The 21,090-nt window shown below is 38.9% G+C and overlaps 3 protein-coding genes across 3 annotated transcripts; all 3 read right to left on the bottom strand.

Annotated features, from left to right (window-relative positions):
* Positions 1–5,101: 5,101 nt before the first annotated feature.
* On the bottom strand, positions 5,102–7,520 carry LOC131438475 (phenoloxidase 1-like). Its single transcript, XM_058608535.1, has 5 exons — positions 6,972–7,520; positions 6,460–6,915; positions 5,770–6,397; positions 5,451–5,706; positions 5,102–5,384 (listed from the first exon to the last, which is right to left on the bottom strand). The coding sequence occupies exons 1-5, from the start codon at positions 7,494–7,496 to the stop codon at positions 5,183–5,185; spliced, it is 2,067 nt and encodes a 688-aa protein (XP_058464518.1). The 5' UTR covers positions 7,497–7,520; the 3' UTR covers positions 5,102–5,182.
* Positions 7,521–15,087: 7,567 nt separating this feature from the next.
* On the bottom strand, positions 15,088–17,440 carry LOC131438562 (phenoloxidase 8-like). The gene is made up of 4 exons (XM_058608663.1): positions 16,873–17,440; positions 15,719–16,802; positions 15,398–15,656; positions 15,088–15,335 (listed from the first exon to the last, which is right to left on the bottom strand). Exons 1-4 carry the CDS (start codon positions 17,395–17,397, stop codon positions 15,134–15,136), a joined length of 2,070 nt encoding a protein of 689 aa, XP_058464646.1. The 5' UTR covers positions 17,398–17,440; the 3' UTR covers positions 15,088–15,133.
* Positions 17,441–17,592: 152 nt separating this feature from the next.
* LOC131435785 (uncharacterized) lies at positions 17,593–18,002 on the bottom strand. Its single transcript, XM_058603980.1, has one exon. It carries the CDS (start codon positions 17,924–17,926, stop codon positions 17,642–17,644), a length of 285 nt encoding a protein of 94 aa, XP_058459963.1. The 5' UTR covers positions 17,927–18,002; the 3' UTR covers positions 17,593–17,641.
* Between the last annotated feature and the right edge of the window lie 3,088 nt (positions 18,003–21,090).

Raw genomic sequence — 21,090 nt, forward strand, 5'->3', positions numbered from 1 at the left:
GTTATTCTAGATTTATCAGTCCACTCACACTAGAAATCTATTTCAGGACTAATTTTGGTGGCAAATTAACATACGTAGAATATGTCAAAACCAAACGGGTCGTCTCGTCTCGTTAAAATTCAAATATTTGTGATGAGAAGTTTGAATAAATGGTGCACTGTAATATAGAAATATAGAAAAGAAGAAAGTATAAAACTAGCGTTAGTCTTTCTGGGAAAGGATCTCAATCTATGCCTTAGGGGCCAAAAAAATCTCTTAATTTAATGTTAAAGAACATACCTTCTGGACGAGACAATTTACCACCTTCGCTCAATACTTGCCTGGGGCGTATCAAATCAGGAAACTTAAAGGGGATTTTACGGCACAGAAAAAGGAAAAGGCGGGAACATTCCTTAAGGAGCGTTTGTAGATGTACGTTTGAAGATAAAGAAAACAATTTTTATAATTCAAAATATTCAAAATGGCGGATATATCACGCATCTTCTAAAATGGATTTTAGAAAAGTCGACTCACACGGTATCGTTCGGAGTTAAATTCTGATACATCCAAGTAATGAATCAAATTGATCAGACTTTCCTCAGGTGCGTGAATTTCGGATACAGTTTGATTGTGGAATATTTAGTTTCCTATTCAGTATCGTACGACTTATGTCGTTTTCTCTTGATGCCAAACCTAACCCAGTTTTCGCCCTAACTGCTGTCAAACCGTTTGTTTGAAGCTAGTTTCGAAGCTAGTAATTTTCAAATCACGCAATTTTACATGTTCTTGAATAAAAATTTGTGGGTAATACGACGCTCCATTTATGTGCATCTTATAAGATGTAAAATCACAAGATTTTTTCGAACTGTGTAGAAACATTGATTGTATTTCTAGAAACACATATTAAATTAGTGTTGATTTTTAGCAGTGAACTACTTACTATTGAATTAAAATATTTTAATTTCTTTCACCGTAGCCTCTTTCACACATCTAAAGCGTTACGAACTACTTTTTTTCTCGTCCTATTTTTTACTCATTTGAATTAAAATTTTGTTAGATTGTTGTTTGTATCAGGTCTGTAACGTAAACATTGTTAAATAGTAAAAACAGATGGTTTTTAAAATACTCTCTTGCATGTTTGCTGACAACGTCAGTCTGTGCTCCAGATTCCGTACTTTTCACTCAAGCACTGAAGAGTGCGGCAGTATATTTATAATCGCCTGTTGCCTTCTTTACCATTGATGTCAGATATACGAAAATCTCCGCAAACATACTGATTCAGAGATCTTTGGAAACGTAGAAAAAATCTGCGGAAAATTGAATTTTTTTAGCGGAAATTATAATTTTACTGCAGAAAAGTACATAGTTTTGACTGGCCAGCTCTAGTTTCTGGAAATTCGGGAAAATGGCAATCTAAGGAAGTGACACTACAACTGTTTGGCATCGCTGTTTTTTCAATCTATGTTTTTACTCAGTCATTGCAAAACTGATAGTACTGAATGACAGCTAAGTCTCTAGTACTCAAATAGTTCTTTTCAGGAACGTTATGAATCGAACGATTTCTATCGGAACCCTAGAAGTAACGTAGAGAATGCATTTACAAATTTTATTATTTATCAAAATGGACTAAAATTGCCGATTTTTCATGGGTTTACTTTCACCTGCACTGACGAAACTACCCATGCAGCACAATCATAGTAGCCCATAAGTCAGCAGAAAAAATTTGACAGCTCTATCAGTCGAACTCTAACCGTGATGGCAAAAACAGTGAAGCAACTTCGTTCAGAAATGTGCGCCTTCAAAGGCACTCCGCGGTATGGAAAATGGACATCGTGCGGCACTTTGCGGACGATAAGACCGTTCCGGCGTCGAAAATATCTTTGCACTATTAGAGAACAGTCAGCGCATCGAAGGAAAGTCCGGTTCCGGACGGCCGACGACCCTGAGCGACAAGAAGCTCTAAAGGAAGGTGAAGAGAAAGTTTAAGTTCGAAACGTTGACCTTATACACTAACGCATTTGGTCGAAGCCACAATCAAATGTGTGATGTCTCACGTCCTAATATCTGGTGCTTTCTCGAGTCTCGTGGAGATATTGGCTAGATACAGCAAAGAACACCGCAGAGAACGCATTTCAAACTATGACAGCTTAATGTGTTTATAAATCGCTGTCACGTTTGCTTTCCTTGTTGCCTAATTATCTTGTCCAGAAAGTTAATTAAATCTGTCTTAATGTAGGTTTTATCATCCTTTTTAAGGATTGCACTAAAACAATTCAAACGACAAAAATGATACTCAAAAATTTGTTTTAGGACGATTTTTTTTAAACTCTCAGAGAATACAAAGACACATAATTAATATGTTATTGCAAAGTTTGTTTATGCTACCTCTTCTTTTAGGGGAAATGTCCGCTTTTTGTATTTGACGCAACCCTTAGAGTTCAGTGCAACACTTGAGCCATCTTCTTTACACTCTTTCAATCACTTTTTCTTAAAATCTTCGACGTTTTTATAGTCTTCATTATTTCTTGAAACTGTCTCTTCATAATCAACCAAATTTTTCTATTGGGCGAAGTTTTGCGAGTTTGGCGGATTTCTCTCCTTCGGTATAAAAAAAACATCGTTGGCTTCGTACCAATCCACCATCGTTTTTGCGCAATGGCAGGATGCCAGATCAGGCCAAAATACAGTGTCATCTTCGTGGTATCGGAGGAAGGGCCACAGATGCTTCTGAAGACATTTTTCTGTATATATTTGGTCGTTTATTGTGCAGGTAGTTTTATACGGCTTGTTGAATTTGGCGCACCAACAGATCGCCGGCCACATCAAGTAGTTCTTCACAATTTTCTTGGAATTATTTCTTTAAGAAACTCTCCGCAGTATCCAACTTCTAACATACTTTATTATATATCTGGCGTACATTACGATGCATTCAAACTGCACTAACCACTCGCGTTATAGCTTCCTGGCGCGGGAATTGGCCACCGTATTCTGTATACCAATTCGGTTGGGATCCTTCCTTCTCTGGAAGACATGATGTCCGGCCCGTTTTCTTATCTACTGGACGGACCAGTCGGAAGAATTTATCTTCGGGTTACGCTTGAAGTAATTCCTCACCTTTCTTGTGTTCTTGGGGTTCAATGTCTTCAATATTGTTTCGCTACCAAGTCACCGCTGGGTTGTCTGGGTCTCTGAACAATTTTATTACACGAGACACAGTCGAATTATCGATTCCTAAATGTTTCGCAATCCATCTGTGGAGCTGGCATGGATTTTTCACGAGCACGCTCAGAATACTATTTGACAGATTGGACGAAAATGTTCACATGTAAACATTACACTCTAAACTAGTTTTACCCAAATTTTCCTCCATTTGAATTTGTTGAGTACAGGTCTTCCAAAATCAAACTACGTCAGTATCATCAGTGAGTGTTTCATTCCTACACAGCGTCAGTGTGTAAGTTTCATTCCTACACAGCGGATGCACTCGATGTGCATCACACAAAAAGGAAAGCGTACTTCTCATCAGCGTCCATTAGACATACTTTGAGTGTGTGCATGTGTTGAAAGAAGCTGGTGCGAGAGAACTACATTCTGAACAAGCGCTAGATTTATTGGATGGAGACACATTTTATGCTTATATATCGACCGTCCCACGACAAAAGGGCCTAACTGCAAATGAGAGCCTCTCTTTGTTTACTTTCTCTTTTGATTATTACGCAGCCTTTATTGCAAATTCTCTAAAGTTTCCAATATAAATCGAAAGCTTGTAGGTTTACTTTGAAAGTTTTGCGAAGAGTAAAGCGTCAAATATAAAATCAGTTCGGTAAATCGTGAAAGAAAAAGTAAACAAAGAGAAACTGTCATTTGCAGTTAGGCCCTTTTGTCGTGGGACGGTCGATATGTCAATCCCATTTGACCGATTGATGTAGTCAAACTTGTAACAGAAATAAAAGAAACTTTTCTGGCCACCCGGCCCATCGAGACATATGTAAGAGAGCATGGAGAGAATTGTAATACGCAGAGCGAGACACGTGGTTGATTCAAAACTTATACGTGACCTACTGGTCGCGTAAAACCGCATGGCTCACTGTGCGTGTTACATTTCTCTCCATGCTCTCTCGTAAATGTACGAAATGACTCGATGTGGCCGGGTTGCCAAGAAAGTTTAGATATTTTCGGTTACAAGTTTAACTACATCACATCAAACCAAAAAAGCTACCGCTTGTATGGCAGCCTTTTTGAGCCGATTTTATTTCTTTCTCATGTTTCGTTACTTACCAGGAAACTAAAATGGCGCCGTCATAGAAATCAACTTACGTTCACAAAAATAACTTTCACTTCTTTTTTATCGCGACAACATATATGTTTTTATGAACTAATCGCATCTAAATTGTCAGGATAGATTTTTGATCCATGCTTTTGAAGGCGAGATATTCAATGAACAAGTTGAAAGACAACGTTTTCAGCTATGCAATTCTTCCTTCAGAAAAAAGACTTTCCCGACCGCTAAAGTCAATGAATCATTCTGAAATTTTCACAGAATAATCTAAACTAATTTCCTAAGAGATTGTCAGTTGGGTTTTTTGATATTCGTCACCGCTTCTGAGAAAATCAACTTTGAAGCTTGAAAATAGCCCTCTAAAACACACTGGCCTCAGCCCTTAAGGCTACTGTCGACAAACGAAAGATCTTCGAGCTGTAATATTGCGTTTGTAATAGTTGATTGCATCACGCTCAACAACTACGCCAACTTGACGAGTAAGTAGTTCGAACTTTCGCGACACGCGAGCAAAATTATTTCGCGTCGTTCCTCTTACTTCGATGTTATTTTAACACTTCAGAATTTATGTCACTATCGAGCAGTTGGCATACGGCTACACAAAAACCTTAAAAATAAGGTATATGCAGATATTTTTATGCATATTCTACAAAAATAGGTCAAGTATAAGTCGAGCTGTTTTTGATCGTAACATTTTTCAGTAGCTCAACATGTGCGGTAACATCTACGTTTACGGTAATAAGCTCTATCGGTTTGCTCCAAAAGCGGACTGATCGAACTCCAATTTCAATAAGTATCGGTTGGTAATGATGTCAGTTAATAGAAATAATTGACAACCAATAATCTGACTAAATACGTGAGCAATATATTTTGTTATCTGAAAATTTCAAGTTTTGTCATAGTTCGTCCTCTTAGGCTAGGATCTCAAGTTCTGGCAATCACGGTATTCTTGAAGCGAATCTGACAATTGTTCGTTGCCATGTTGGTATTGGAACCGATGAAGTCTGCCAGTGTCGTAACAGTCGCCGGTGTTGTTCGCTCGAACGGGAAACCCATCGTTCGCTTATCAGGATATAACTTGTCTCGCAGTCCGCAGAAAGAGTGTGCATCGTTACAGTCAACGTTTCTGAAATAGGAAATGAATCAAAGTTCCGTTCGTTGCTCATCCACTTCAAATATTAAAATAACATACTCATCGAATTCCTGGTTGACTGTATCATCGGCAAAGTTTGAGATCATTGCGAATAGTTCAAACTGTACTCCTTCAGGAGATCCCTTCGGTATGAGCATATGCTGAGGCCAACCGCAACCACAGAACCGGAAGCTATCTCTTTGTCTTGAGTCGGTTGGTGTCTGTGCCGATCCTATCCTGCGGAACGTTCTTTCATACGGAATTGTCACACTGGACTGATCCGATCTGCGGGTTATTGTATTCTCTCCAGGTCTCACTGTAATGAATATGGTTTTGTATCAACAAAGAGTTTTAATTTGTCATAAACAGATACACTTACAATTCACTCCAAATTTGTCCAGTTCAATAAAAAGTAAACGTTGCTCTTTGAACGCTAATCTTTGTCCTCTCTCATCAACCGTTGGTGCGATGAAAATTCGAGCCGTTCCACGCTTCACCGATCCCGTTGAGTTTGTAATCTTCAGTTCGATGGCAAATGGAGCGTGCTGAAGGTGAGTGAAGGTAGCAAAAACATTTCCTTTAGGTCCGAAATCAAGACCGGCTGCCAGATCAATTTGCGATTTTTGCCAGAAGGTCAGCAAAATGTTCGCTGGAGCGTTTGCTTTGTTAAGACGAACATTGATACTGTTCACTTTGATCCCTGGAAAACCTAGTTGAGCTGATGTGTACGGTCGCAACGTTTCTAGAAACTTCCTAAAGATTCCATCAATCATTCCGTGCCAACGGTAAAACACCGGATCTCGCATAGCCGTAGTGACATCTCCCATAACACCAAAATCCTCCAGATAGCGGTAGTCCGGATCGTGAATGTACGCCAACACATCGTGACCGGTGTTGTGTAAACTGCCATACAATCTTCTGTTAACAGTCAACGTAGAAGCTTCTACCATATCACCCAGGATGTCAATACCTTTCACTTCATCCAGTGGAACGTTCTTACCAATTGTCTACAGGAATGAATTAATATTTTGGAATTATCAATGAACCATTTCCACTTTCAGTAACTTACGTCAATAGCAAATCCTTGATCAATCGCCTGATGAATCCGATCGGTCCATCGCTGCAAATCGTTCACGGAAACTATCGTATCGTTATCGACACGATTTAGATCCCGCAAAACGGAGTCGGCAGCCCGGGCCGGGTAAGCACGGTTGTTGGAACTACGGACCATCTTCGGAAAGTATGCCTCCGGAATCGATTCGCGGTAGTTCGACAGTGGCCGCGCACGAGCCAATTTATTACAGAACCTGTCCACGTTGTAGCGGGCGATAATCTGACTGTGCATGTAGTAGAAAAGCTCTCCACGTCGATCCTTGCGAACGATTTCCGGAGCGGCTCCTGCTGGGTACACCAAGTGCCAATGCCAATGGTGCAAATTCACTCCAATATCCTCACGGAAGTAAGCCATGCGTTGTTCCACCTCTCGATCCGAGGCGGTGAAGTTCGGTTCAATATCAATGGTTGTCTGTCAACGTCACAGTTAGAACTTAAATCACTAGTTCATTATTTTCAAAAACTTACCCGTTGACCCTCCTGAACAACATTTCCTTCTTCGCGTAGTTTCGGAAACGTCGCCGGATCGACAAACTGATCCGGAAATAGCTCGATGAAAGGCGGTATCGGGACATCCTTGGTATCCGGACGGTGCTGCATTGCAACCGTCATTGCATACTGAAACAGAACCGGATTCAACCGTTCCCTGGCGTAGGTACCAACCGCCATCAAAGATGTAACATCTTTTTGACTCATGAATAAATTGATCAATTGACCTGCGATAGATCGATGCTTTTCGATAAACAGCGAAAATGCTCCCCTCCGATCAATCACTTCGGCAAAGGAGATATCCGGAATGCCTACGTTTCGCACCGGAATCTCAACTTCCGCTCCACCGGTCAGACGGGACTGAATATCCGTTGTCAGTGGTCGATACCGATCGCTCATGTACTCCTCCGGTACGATGATGACGGTTTTTCCGTCATCCTTTGGCAGAAAGGTTGGTTCCAACGGGCGTTGGAGTAGCGCCAGCAAAGAGTTTTTGTCAGTCATCGTTGATGGTTCGACGAAATTTAGCGAAAGTGAACTAAGCGCTATACTGTTTCAACGGTTCGTTTATATACTCTTGCATCTTGAGCCGACGAACGGAAACCGCATTCGGTAGCTTCAAATAATATGAAAATGTGACAGAACAGTCACGCGACAGATAAGAACTCAGCTGCTGCACCATTGACCACTGCATTCGGGACGTTGGTGGTTTTCGATTTAGTTGGTTTATCTCTTGAATGTGCATATGGTTGATTTTTATTTTGCTTTTAATACGATAAAAGTTGGTATATTATTTTAAAAATAGACTACTACATCGATTTAAGACTTAGAACGGAAAAGTTCAACTGAGCAGCTTAATGAACGAATGGATTGGATATTTTTTAATTCTACTTGTGAGGGTCGAGTGTAGTTCGTCAGGAATGGTACAAAAAGTGCATTTAAGGGTTATTTGTAAATTCCTTATTGGATAGTGGTACAGATATCAATGAATAATTTGGATGACCCATATCAAGCCGTTATACTGTTTTCAAGTGCAACAATGTCAATTTCGCTTACTGCTAACTGCTGTCTAACGATTTGTTTGAAGCTAGTTTCGAACTTATTTGCAACGTCATTGAAATGAAATTCGAGTCAGTTGCGAACCTGATTATCAATTGTTGTAATTGAGTGTAAAGAGGGAACTGAAATATGTACCAACATGAGGACGGGTAAAGCGATCGATGCCTTTCATGCAGCCCACCTGGGTTCGATTCTCAAACCACACATAGGGCCAGAAAGTATTTCTGGCTAGAAGAGGCGAATAGCCGTAAGGTTAAAACCTCTATGATTTAAAGGAAAATTAATCGGAAATCGTTATTTTCATTTTCTTCTACTATTTTGCACGTTTTTGTGCTGATCTTTATTCTAACTCGAAGTGAAAATTTAGTTAATTCAAGTATGTAAACTTAAATCACAGAAAACAGATATATAGGCTCACATATGGACTGTGTGTAAAATTTGCTCAATCTGCATGACGACCATATGAGACACATTTTTGGGTGCAACATTCACTGCACGCTAGATTGTTGTTTTGCTGTTGGCAGACCCTGTCAGCTTGGAGCGAAATCAATCTTCAGTTCAGCAACGCCATCGCACGGCATCACATTCAACATATCACGTCAATTCTATGTAGGAGATTCGATGTGGACTCGCCTGAGGGCGCCATGCTCGCAAAAAAGGATGTTCCCAATGATTTGTTTGGGAAATGTGAGAGCTGAATATCTTGTTAATATGATGTCTTTGCTGTTGGTTAAAATGACTAGTTTGTTTTTATTTTATTCCGATCGAATTCTCGTGTGATTTATGCGACATGGAAAAAAGTTACCTTAGGGAAATCGTGTGTTCTTGGATTACTTTCCCTTTCGACTAATTCTGCGTTATTACACTAACGTTCGTTAACTATCAAGTACTAATATCTAAATTGATCACTTTGAGTGAATTCTACAAAAATAATTAGGAAATAAACTTGAAAATTTATGACTTATTAACAGAAGAGAAAATAAACAAAGAAAATCTGTCATTGGCTTTCAATTCCATTTGAAATGTTCACGTACTGTATTTATCGGGGCAGTTTGTTATATATTGCTAAACCAATGAATGTAATTCGTTTCTGACCAAAATTTGAAAATGCACGGGATCGCGAGAGATGATTAACTTGCCCTGTGTTGTGAATTCGAGGTGTTGTATTTATTGTTATATTGTGAAAAGTCTCCGGATTATGTATTATGTTGTGGATTAAGATTAATGTTTGTTCATCGCAGATATCTAGAATGGGTAAGATTTTATGAGGAAGATCTGTATAAAGCTGAACTGTAGGAATTAGAAAGGGTAGATCGAATATTATTCTGATACAACGATTTTGCAATATTTGCAATCTCTTCAATTTTGACTTGCAGGCTCTACCCCAGACAACAATGAGGTAACTCAAGCGAGGATGAATATGAGCGAAATAGAACAGAATACGAGTCTTCCGTGGTAGAAAATGACTTACACGTTTTAAAATTCCACACAATGATGAGATTTTTTTTCGATTTCCTTCATATGATGTTCCCAAGACAACGTAGAATCCAGATGGATTCCCAAATATTTAAAAACTTCCACTCTTTCTATAACATTTCCTTCAATAATTAAGTTGGGAAGAGTGGGAAGAACTTTCCTAGGTGATCGGAACATGACATATTTAGTTTTTTGTAGATTCAAAGAGAGCAGATTTTTAGAGAAGTATTCTTTTAAAATCAGCAAGTCGTTATACATGTTTGTTATAATAGAACTTGTATTGGCATACGGATAAAGAAAAGGCCGTATCATCCGCAAATAACCTTGGAATACCAGAGAGATTAATCTTGCATATATCGTTAACATATAGCAAGAACAGTAAGGGCCCGATATTACTTCCCTGTGGTACGCCAATACTTAATAGTTTTGAAGAACTTGTTTCTCCACCTCCATTGAAACATATTGGATTCTGTTTTCTAAATAGCTTCGGATTATGTTTTTAGCAATCCCTCTAATTCCATACTTGTCCAGTTTATGGAGCAGTATTTCATGATTCAGAGTGTCGAAGGCCTTTTTTAAGTCTAAAAATAAAGCACCCACATATCTTTTGGAATCCGTTATTTCTAGAATATTATCTATGAGCTCAGTTATAGCAACGGTTGTGCTACTTCCGCTTCGGAAACCATATTTTATGCTATAGAATATTCTGTGATTTTCTAGGAAACAACCTATACGACTTATCAGCAATTTTTCGAAGATTTTGTTAAAGATTGAAAGTGTCGCTATAGGTCGGTAATTATCGGGTATTGCAGAGTCACCTGATTTTAAAATTGAAACAACTTTAGCAACTTTAAGGCAGTCTGGATAGAATCCTCCTTGTATCATCAAGTCGAATGAGTCAGATAAGATCCGAGAAAAGGATTCGGCATTGTTTTTTATTATTTTTGCTGGAATAAGATCAGGGCCAGGACTTTTGTTCGTTTTCAGTTCATTGATGAGAAGTATAATCTCATTCACCGACGATGGTTGGAGGAAAATTGAACTTGCAATTGGATCGATGTGTTGCAGTGGACAAGACCCATTTCGGGTTATATTCTCTGCTAACTTGGATCCAAATGTAACAAAGTGCTTGTTGAATGCTTCACAGATTAGTTTCTTGTCAGTTATACAATTTCCGTTGACAATCAAAGATGGAGTTGATTTGGTTTGCTTTTTACCTAGTAATAGGTTTATGTTCCTCCACATTCTTGAGTGCGGTGTGTTGTTCAATAGCCTCTCAAAATAACTCCTTTTTGCTCGCTTTTTAGCTAAGTCCAGTTTTCTAGAAATATGCTTCAGCAAACCCGCTAAGCGAACATCATTGGGGTCTCGACGACATCGTTTTAGGTAGTTGTTTTTAATTTTTATTAATGTCCACACATCAAAGTTTATCCATGGACATTGTGTGTCTTTGATGTTAGCATGCTTCGTGACTACCCTGGTGCAATCTTTTAATATATTGTTATATTTTGCTATAATGTTTTGTAGGCAGGTGTTCACATCCTGCACATGTTCGATAGCATCAACGTAACTTTTGAAAACATTGTTAAGTTTATCGTGATCAATAACTCTTTTGGATATCTCAACCAGATTTCTGCCGTGCTGTAACTTAAAAAATGTCAGAACCATGCTATGATCGCTTAGATCACTAAAAATAGTATGATTTTTTAAACGATGAGCATCGGACATGGTACATACAACATGATCCAAAATGTTTGAGCTTGCGGGTCTCGTAATAAACGTATTTGAGCACATAAAACCATAAAACTGCAAAAGATATTTATATTTCAAGACAACATTGTTATTAGATAAGTTGATTGGGACATTCATGTCTCCGAAAATCAAACAGGGACGATTACTACAGCTTTTGTTTAGCCACCTTTCGATATTGTCATGAAACATGTAAAAATCATAAGACGGTGGACGATAGACACCATGAACATCAATCACTTCTCCGGACAGTTTTAGTTCCGTATTTATATGATGGAAACCATCACTGCAGGTGTTTTCAACGACGTTGTATTCAATTGTATTTCTAATATACATCACTAAACCACCGGAAGAGTTTTCTCGACAGGAAAAAAATACAAAAAAAATGTTATGTAATAAAATGACGTAAGTCGTTCGACTTGTACAATAACAAGTTCATGAAAAGAAGGAAAACTCAATAACATTCATCAGGCTGTTTGAACACTCAAAAAATGTGCAATCGAGTAAGAATTCAATTTTCAGTTAGGAATTAGGGATAAACTGTTTTGAACTGAACCCAATGGCTACTATGCTGTAAACTAATTCATCTGGAACCGTTATTCGTTTGCTGTGATGTCTTCGAAGCAGTCCTCGTTCATGACTAAATACTATCACGAACTTATTGTTCGGATCTGTTAGAAAAATAATACATCCATCATCACAGTCTACGATACCAGCACTCCAAATGATCAAAAGGTAGAAACCGGGGTAAAATGAATGATAGTGATAATACGACACAAGCCCTATTTGCGGATTTCATATAACAATCCCTTTCATAGTAAAGGGTGATTTTAAGAGGTATAGGACTAGACGCGGCTCCGCTTTAGATGGCCCGTGTTCGGGGTCCAATTTGGGCACACTCTTTCCAACAAATCGGCTGGTATTTCACGAGTAAACCCACCGGAAAACTGTCTTCACCCCAGGATGCGGCAATTTTGCTTGTTGACGTATCCATTCAACCAGAAAAGAGATTCGTAGCTGAACACAACTCATCTCCGTGAAATTTCGTTGCCATGAAAAAACACTACAAGCAAGGCAAATTCCTGGCATTACATTCCTTTTGTTGAATTTGGCCTTTCTGTTTCAACAGACTTCGCAGCCGATTCTTAGCATACAGAATCATTGCGTGGCTAATACTACGATCCTACTGACACTATGAATCCTTCCAGGTCGGGACTCGAACATATGACAACTGGCTTGTAAGACTAGCGCCGTATGTATTGAACCGCCAACCCAGACAAAAAACACTGGGATTTGTCGATTACGTCACATATAACAGTCACATATAATATCTTGAACCGAAAATGTACGTCATGACCCTTTCAAATGTGATTGACATTGCTAACTTTCAAATAAGTTTATGGAAATTAGTTGAGTTATCTTCGAGAAGTTTCAGCCGATGAAAAATGAGCGGTTAGTTGGTTACGTCACTTCTGCTATTATATTTTCAGAACCGGAAGTAATAACCATATGATTTTCGAGCTTCATATAAAATTCAATAAAGCTTTCAAATGTGCCTAGACATGTAGAAACCGGCTAAGCTTTCTATGAAAAAGTTTGAGCGGTAAAATTACAACGCGTTTGGCGGTTACGTCACTTATGTCATTATATCTCCTGAACCAGAAATAAAAAATATTTGAGGTTTTCAAACTAGCCTCGGGTTGTTGAAATCGGTTCAACCATTCAGTGGTAAGAAAAACGCATTTTGTCGTTTACGTCACTTATATCATTAATCTCCGGAGCCAGAAGTGACTGCTATTTGATCTTCCAACTTGATTCACAATGCCTTCAAGCGAGCTCAAGCTTGTTGCCCTTGGCTCAGCCATATCCGAGAAAATTGAGCGGTAAATTTTGTTTATGAAAGCACACACATACAACGAGCTGAGTCGAATGGTAAGGAGTGTATCGACAAGTACTTAGCAACATTGATTATTGAATAAAAAAGCGAAAAAAAAACATATTTTGACATCAGTTTTCGATATATTGTAGAAAAATTACATTTTTATGCATTTCACTGATTATATTGAAGAAAATCCTAGTTTCTATGAAACGCTCGCACTTTGGACTTGACATTCTTCATTAAATTCTGCACAGTTACTTTTGTGACTTTCCTGGTGATGCAGATTTCAGTTATCAACTATGGAGATGGTCGATATGTGGCGGATATCATTTGCCCTGCGTGTACCGGATATAAGAAAAACAAAACATTTAAAGTTTCAAAGAACCGGGAAGGGAGTTGGTTAGCCGGAAACTTTATTAAGCACTGCGATAATTTACATTTTAAGCTGCCTAGAGATCTTCATAATCTATAGCATTAGGAAACGAAAATAAAAACAGAAAAGAAAACAAACATTACGTTGAAAGCTTCTTATGTCAAAATAATACCTTGTCAGGTCTCGGATAAACTTTTCTAATTCCATTCCATTCACATGCGATCCCTGTTGAACTTTTTTACCTCCGTTAAATCTTACTTGAGTTCAGACAAGGTTTAGAGTGATTTGCCTCTTGCCCTGACGGTATTGTTGATTCCACAATGGATCACGTTAGATAAATTTACACTTTAAGCATTTTTCTAGTTACTAGAAAATACGCTCATTGATGATTCCGTGATTTGGCCAATATTTAACTTAAACTCTCGTATGGAATCTCAATCTCAATCTGTGTCTATAAATATAGTTTGTCATTTGTTTCATTTCGAATGCAGTTCAAGTGGTCGTTGTGCAATTCTATTGAGAATAATGTGGCTCTCCAAGTTTTAGATGGAATGTCGTTTTAATTGCCTATATTGTTCATATCATCAGGAAAGAATCATCACTCTAATAGATTTTTTTGTGCAGTGCATGATAAATGCAGTAATTAGAGACGAAGTATTGAAACGTTCGCCTCTAACACACAATAGATATTCCATGCAGCAACATTTGTTCAAAAAATAACTGCAAAAGTGGTCGCACAGATTTTCTTAGAGCAATAGATAAAGTAATGATTCATAATTCAAACAAGTAATAGAGTATGAAAAAATTCTTGTTATCACTGTTTGATATCAATGATACAAACTCAGTAAAGCAATAAGCAATAAACAAAACCTTATTTTGATATGCTGAGCTCTAAAAAAACTGTGATTTTTTCCGCTCTGGTCGAGATTCAACAACTGATATTTCCATGAAACTCCCGAGAATGCACAACGTAAATTCAAGTTATATATCCAAGCAGAAGATACCCGTCTTCATTCTTCAGACTAATGATATCACTGCAAACATCAGCTTTGTGTGGACACATCCGTATCACTTTTATGAGTGTGCGATAAGCAAACTATTCCGTCGGAGATTGATCAACTGTTCAAATAAGCCCCCCAAAAATGCGAGTCAATAAAAAAAGTCAGAACTGTTTTCTGCGAACAAAGCCCCGAAACAGAACTGATCGAGTTTCAGCGACCGCATTTAAGTGTCACTTGTCACGAAAACGATGTTAAATATTATCGTGCTTCTGTGGTTGGGCGCGATTACGCGATCACTGGCCGTCGAATCGAGTTACAGTGATACCAACAACGCTTATCTTCCTGGTCAAGGGTCCAGCATTGTGCTGAACACTTTGAACAAGATTGAAACTGCACTGTCGAAGGAACCCGAGCGAATGCATTTTTTGTCAGCGCGATCATTCCAAACCTGGCTGCCGATCAACGATCACTGGGAAATCACGTTTGATGCAAAGGACTTACCGAGTGTATACGATGATACAATTAGCAATAACAGTCAATAAAGATCGATTGTGTGTGTGTGTGTAGTTCGTTAGTTTATTATTTTATTAGATTAAGCTTAGATTCAAGTCCGTGCGATGGTGGTGTTGCTGAACTTCACCTGAATGGTGCTGGTTCGCATGTTTGTGTTAGGAGTAACGAAATCCTGTAGCATCACAATCGAGGCTGCAGTCGAACGATCGAACGGGAAGCCCATTGCGCGTTTATCCGGATATAGCTTGTCTCGTAGACCGCAGAATGAATGAGCGTCGTCACACGGTCCAAGTCTGAAACATGATGACAATTTGGAGAAACCAATTCGAAAAATATTCTTTGGAAAAAAACTCACTGTTCGCTAGGTTGACTGACAGCATCATCCGAGTAGTTGGTCACCATGGCGAAGAGATCGAACTGAACGCCTTCACCGGCGGCTCCTTTCGGAACCAGCATATGCTGAGGCCATCCACATCCACAGAAACGGAACTGTGCCAAAGCATTCGCATCCGTCGGAGTAGATCCTTTTCCAACCGCGCGGAAAGTGCGCTCATACGGTATTGTTACACTAGACTGGTCCGATCGACGAACGATCGTGTTTACACCGGGGTTTACTGAAAATTTTATACGATGAAAACAAGAATAAGATTAAGTAAGATGATTTCCATGAACTCACAGGTCACAGTGGAAGTATCCATCTCAACAAAATACAGTCGTTGCTCGCGAAACGTTAGCGGTGTGTTTCGCTCATCCACCTTTGGAGCTATCCAAATTCTCAAAGTACCTTGGCGAACGGCTCCTGTATCATTGTTAACTTCGACCCGGAAAGAAAAGGGAGCATGTTGCAAATGGGTAAAAGAAGCGAACACATTGCCCGCGGGACCGAAATCTAACCCAGACGCAAGATCAACTTGAGACCTTTGCCAGTAAGTCAACAGAACGTTGGGAGGTGTGTTGGCACGATTCAACTGAACTCCTACAGAGTTAACCGTAACACCCGGAAACGACAGCTGTGCAGAATTGTACGGATCCAAACGATCTTTGTGACGACGGAAGACCTCGTCGATCATGCCGTGCCAGCGATAAAATATTGGATCACGCATAGCTGTCGTGACGTCTCCCATAACTCCGTAATCCTCCAGGTAACGGTAGTCTGGATCGTGAACATATGCGATTACATTGTGTCCCATATTATGCAAGCTTCCGTATAACTGTCTATTCGGGGTAAGGCTTGATGCTTCCACAATATCTCCCAAAACATCAATTCCTCTAACCTCATCAAGAGCAATTCTGTTTCCCTTGGAATCCAAAACGAATCCTTGATCAATGGCTTCAAGAATACGATCCCGCCATCGCTCCAAATCTTGAACCTGAACGATAGTTCCATTATCGATACGGTTCACATCCTGCAAGGTGATGTTAGCATGTCTTCCAGGATACGAACGGTTGTTCGAACTGCGAATCATTTTGGGAAAGTACGCCTGTGGAATGGTTTCACGAAAATTCGTCAAATGCTTCACGCTGGCCAGTCGATTGCAGAAACGTTCAATATTGAAACGAGCAATCAGCTGGCTGTGCATGTAGAAGAACAGTTCACCACGACGATCTTTCCGAACCACTGCATCGGGGCCGTCACCCGGGTAAACCAGATGCCAATGCCAGTGATGCATGTTGACACCGATATCTTCGCGGAAATACGCAAGCCGTTGTTCATCCTCCCGATCGGAGGCGGTGTAATTCGGCGGAACATCGATCACCATCTATGCAAAGAAAAAAAAAATTCTCGCGTTAACCAATTGTAGAATACCGAGACGAAAAACTAAGCGTTACTCGATTCGCCTGCTGCACAACAGATCCTTCTTCGCGAAGTTTCGGAAAAACGGCTGGATCTACGAACTGATCGGGGAACAGCGACACTATCGACGGAATGTTGACGTCCTTCGTATCCGGTCGGTGCTGTATCGCCACCGCAAGACCATACTGAAACAAGACTGGGTTCAAGCGATCCCGGCAGTACGTGGCTACGCTCATCAACGAAGCTACGTCAGGTTGAGAAATGAACAGGTTAATTAAAGCAGCGGCTGCATCGCGGTGCTTCGGAACAAACAGCGAGAAAGCCCCACGCCGATCGATTCCGTTGGCAAAAGCAAGATCCGGAGGCGCCATGCCCCGGATTGGAATCCTTTGCTCGGCATCGCTCGTGAAGCGTGACTGCAGTTCGGCCCCGATCGGTCGGTAGCGATCGGTAAGGTAATCATCCGGAAGATCGATCACGGTTTTACCGTCGTTTTTCGGCAGGAATGTTGGCTCCAATGGCCGCTGTAGAAGTGCTAGCAAATCGTTCGACGCCGACATATTTTGACTGATGGATTTTCGGATGTAAGATCACTTAACTGAAGAGAAGTTTACGACTAACTGGTTCAGAATGAAGTATTGCTTTTATAGTAAATACTTTCGGAACCACAAACGGCGTCAAAAACCGCAGACTCACGCATTTATCAACTTTATGGTTTATTTTCGGAGATGCTGAAATTTCGGACAAACGTTGGCTTTCACAATGGAACTTAATTTTATTTCGTTTTATCGTTTCTTAAATCAATCACAATTTGAAGCTGTCTTGCAGTTTCTTTCCCGCTCCGGCCAGTTCATCCTTGGCCTTTGCCGCAGCATCCTTGGCTTTACCGGAAGCATCCTCGACCTTCTTGGAAGCGTCTTTCGGATCGGGGGTTGTGGCGGAATCCTTTCCTGCTTTAGACGCATCGGGTAGATCGGCCTTAGCCTTATCCGCCGCATCCTTGGCACCCTTTGCGGCATCCTTGGCAGCATCCTGGGCGTACACTGCACAGATCAAACCGACAAGTAAGAACACCACAACGAATTTCATTTTGACTATTTTATTCTTCTGCTAGTGACTTCACAACGGATTCACAGAACTTTCGAGCGTTACTGATGCGTCCGGAATCATCAACGCACTGTTTTATAGGTGCAAAAAATTAGTCTAGAATACAACAATTAGCATCGATTAACGCAAATGAGAATAACTAGAATCAGAATACAATTGCAACGCGTGATTTCGCTGCGGCTGCGGCTGCGGCTGCTGATGGGGAAAATAAAAATTTCACTACATAGCTTGTCTGTTACTCCGGGGAACGAACAAAGAGATGCTCGAATGATGTTTTATTTTAGTGACCGATTTTCCCCATCCCCATTCCCAACCCTGGACACAATTTCCTGAACAAGTATTAGCACTCGCAAAACCTCCCACGTGATACTCGCGGTTGTTCGCAATGCAGATTGATTATTCCGTTCCCGAACAGGTTTGTTGAGGATTGTGGTGTGTGATTAAGCGATCAATTAGAGTAGTCACTTTTTTTTGCGCACCGCATTTCCCGCCAGAGAAAAGGGGCAGCGCTTAGTCACGATCATGATAACAATTACACTTCGAGACGGCGGACGTGCGATCGTTTTCCGCTAGATTTGATCTAACGAGGGATTATTATCGTCTCGCGGCTTCATTTAGAGTTGAAATGTTTGTGAAATTATTCAATTACCTGTTCCTACCGTTTGTTACTATGTTGCATTAAATTGTAAAATTATGTTCCAGTCAACGGAAGCAACGTTAATTAGTGGGAGGTGCTAAACGGACGGAAAATAATTCTGACGAAGTGTGTCTGAGAATTTGCTGATTTACAATAATATATGTATGCGACTATTGAACGAGGTTCCGCATTTGAGACGCGTCCAGCTATGCATGAATCATTCAAGAGAAAGAAGAACTTTGTTTTGTTCTTATCGCTAGTATAGTGTGCCCCGGTAAGTTTCCGTATGATTCGAAAACAACAATACGAGACAGGTTTTTGAGTAAATTTGGTTTGTTTGCCTATTTTGTTCAAATTCATTCCGTTTACGGTTCTATTTTAGTTTTTCAGTCTATTTCAGAATTTGAACATATTAATATATTAGAAAACCCGATTCAGTAGTTGAAAAGCAAATAACTTTTTTAATGTCATTTTTGACGAAAATGAAAAACCTGTATTTTTAACTACACGACTAATAAGTCTCGCGTATGTCACCTGTCATAATTTTATGAAGCTCATTTAATTAGTTTATTAGCATAAATAAAATTTATCTAGATTCCCCAACGGTAATAGTGAAGTAATTGAGCAGCCGGTGACACAACAAAGTTTATTGTTCAAATGAACCGTTTACTGTTTTATTTCTTATAAACCAGAGCTGTTCTTCATCCGTGAATGAACAGAAATGTTTTTTACGCGTTCCAGAAGTGAAATTTTATTTGCTTATTTCTCTAATCTGTCACCTAAATTGTTATTATTTTTCTTGGGACTATTCAACAATCCAAGCGTAAGTGTTGATAATTAATATTATTAGAATCTGCTCAACATTCCATAACACATTTTCTTAACAACAAATATTTTTTTTTTTTTTAAGTAATTATTTATTGGAATATGAGTTAAAATTAAATTATTAAGATTTAAATTGGGTGTTCAGCCACAAGTGGTGACTTTTCAGCCCTGTTATATATATATATATATATATATATATATATATATATATATATATATATATATATATATATATATATATATATATATATATATATATATATATATATATATATATATATATATATATATATATATATATATATATATATATATATATATATATATATATATATATATATATGATTTGGTTATTACCATGAAGACATCATTTGCTTCCGCAATTCTGAGATTTTTGTGTGGGGAAAATTCTAAACCTACTTGTATTGTGTAATGGGGAAAAGGAACTTATATACTAACTTACTAACTAATACAGAGAGCGAATCGATTCAATTGAAGATTGCATCGATTTTTGTCGGAATTTGCTTATAATATTATGTGACATTACATCTAATGGTTCTATATTTGTGAGTCTGTGTAACTCATTTGTACTAAACCAGGGAGGACGCTTCAAAATCATTTTCAGAATTTTATTCTGAATCCTTTGAAGCGTTTTCTTCCTGGTGGAACAACAGCTTGACCAAATTGGAACCGCAGCATGGCTGGTCTGAAAATTTGTTTATAAATTAACAACTTGTTTTTTAGACAGAGCTTAGAATTTCTGTTTATAAGAGGATATAAACATTTAATATATTTATTACACTTTGCCTGGATTCCTTCAATGTGATCCTTGAAAGTGAGTTTTTTGTCATACGTTAAACCTAAGTATTTAGCTTGATCAGACCATGTCAATTCCAAGCCATTCAATTTGAGAATGTGATTATTGTTTGGTTTAAGAAATGAAGCTCTTGGCTTGTGAGGAAAGATAATTAATTGCGTTTTTGCTGCATTTGGTTTAATTTTCCATTTTGACAGATAATCACTGAAAATATTTAAACTTCTTTGTAGGCGACTGCAGATCACTCTTAGATTTTTACCTGTGGCTAACAGACTTGTGTCGTCACAGAATAGCGATTTCTGACAACCAACGGGTAGATTTGGAAGATCAGAAGTGAAAATATTATACAAGATTGGAGCTACACTCGAACCCTGCGGAACACCGGCTCGTACGGGTAGCAATTCAGATTTACAATTCTGATAGCTAACCTGAAGAGTACGATCAGTTAAATAATTTTGAATCATTTTGATCAAATAAATAGGAAACTGGAAATCAGACATTTTTGCTATTAAACCTTTGTGCCAAACACTGTCGAATGCTTTTTCTATGTCTAGAAGAGCAACTCCAGTGGATAACCCAGAAGATTTATTTGATTTTATCATGTTCGTTACTCTGACAAGTTGATGAGTAGTTGAATGTTCATGACGAAATCCAAACTGCTCTGGTAAAAAAATTGAATTCTCATTTATATGAGTCATCATTCTCAACAAGATAATTTTTTCAAAAAGTTTACTGATAGAAGAAAGTAAGCTAATTGGTCGATAACTTGATGTTTCTGCTGGGTTTTTATCAGGTTTGAGGATAGGAATTACTTTAGCGTTTTTCCATCTTTTTGGGAAGTAAGCTAATGAAAAACACTTGTTAAAA

The sequence above is a fragment of the Malaya genurostris genome, chromosome 3 (assembly GCF_030247185.1).
Source record: "Malaya genurostris strain Urasoe2022 chromosome 3, Malgen_1.1, whole genome shotgun sequence".
Taxonomy (NCBI): Eukaryota; Metazoa; Arthropoda; class Insecta; order Diptera; family Culicidae; genus Malaya; species Malaya genurostris.

Bases quoted from the DNA above. Each gene is read 5' to 3' on its own strand.
- LOC131438475 (XM_058608535.1), bottom strand. From the start codon at position 7,496: ATGACTGACAAAAACTCTTTGCTGGCGCTACTCCAACGCCCGTTGGAA. The intron at 6,916-6,971 runs GTAAGTTTTTGA...TGACGTTGACAG, and splicing joins TTGTTCAGGAGGGTCAACGG to ACAACCATTGATATTGAACC. The intron at 6,398-6,459 runs GTAAGTTACTGA...TCATTCCTGTAG, and splicing joins ATCAAGGATTTGCTATTGAC to ACAATTGGTAAGAACGTTCC.
- LOC131438562 (XM_058608663.1), bottom strand. From the start codon at position 17,397: ATGTCGGCGTCGAACGATTTGCTAGCACTTCTACAGCGGCCATTGGAG. The intron at 16,803-16,872 runs GTAACGCTTAGT...TTCTTTGCATAG, and splicing joins TTGTGCAGCAGGCGAATCGA to ATGGTGATCGATGTTCCGCC. The intron at 15,336-15,397 runs GTGAGTTTTTTT...ATCATGTTTCAG, and splicing joins GTCAGTCAACCTAGCGAACA to ACTTGGACCGTGTGACGACG.
- LOC131435785 (XM_058603980.1), bottom strand. From the start codon at position 17,926: ATGAAATTCGTTGTGGTGTTCTTACTTGTCGGTTTGATCTGTGCAGTG.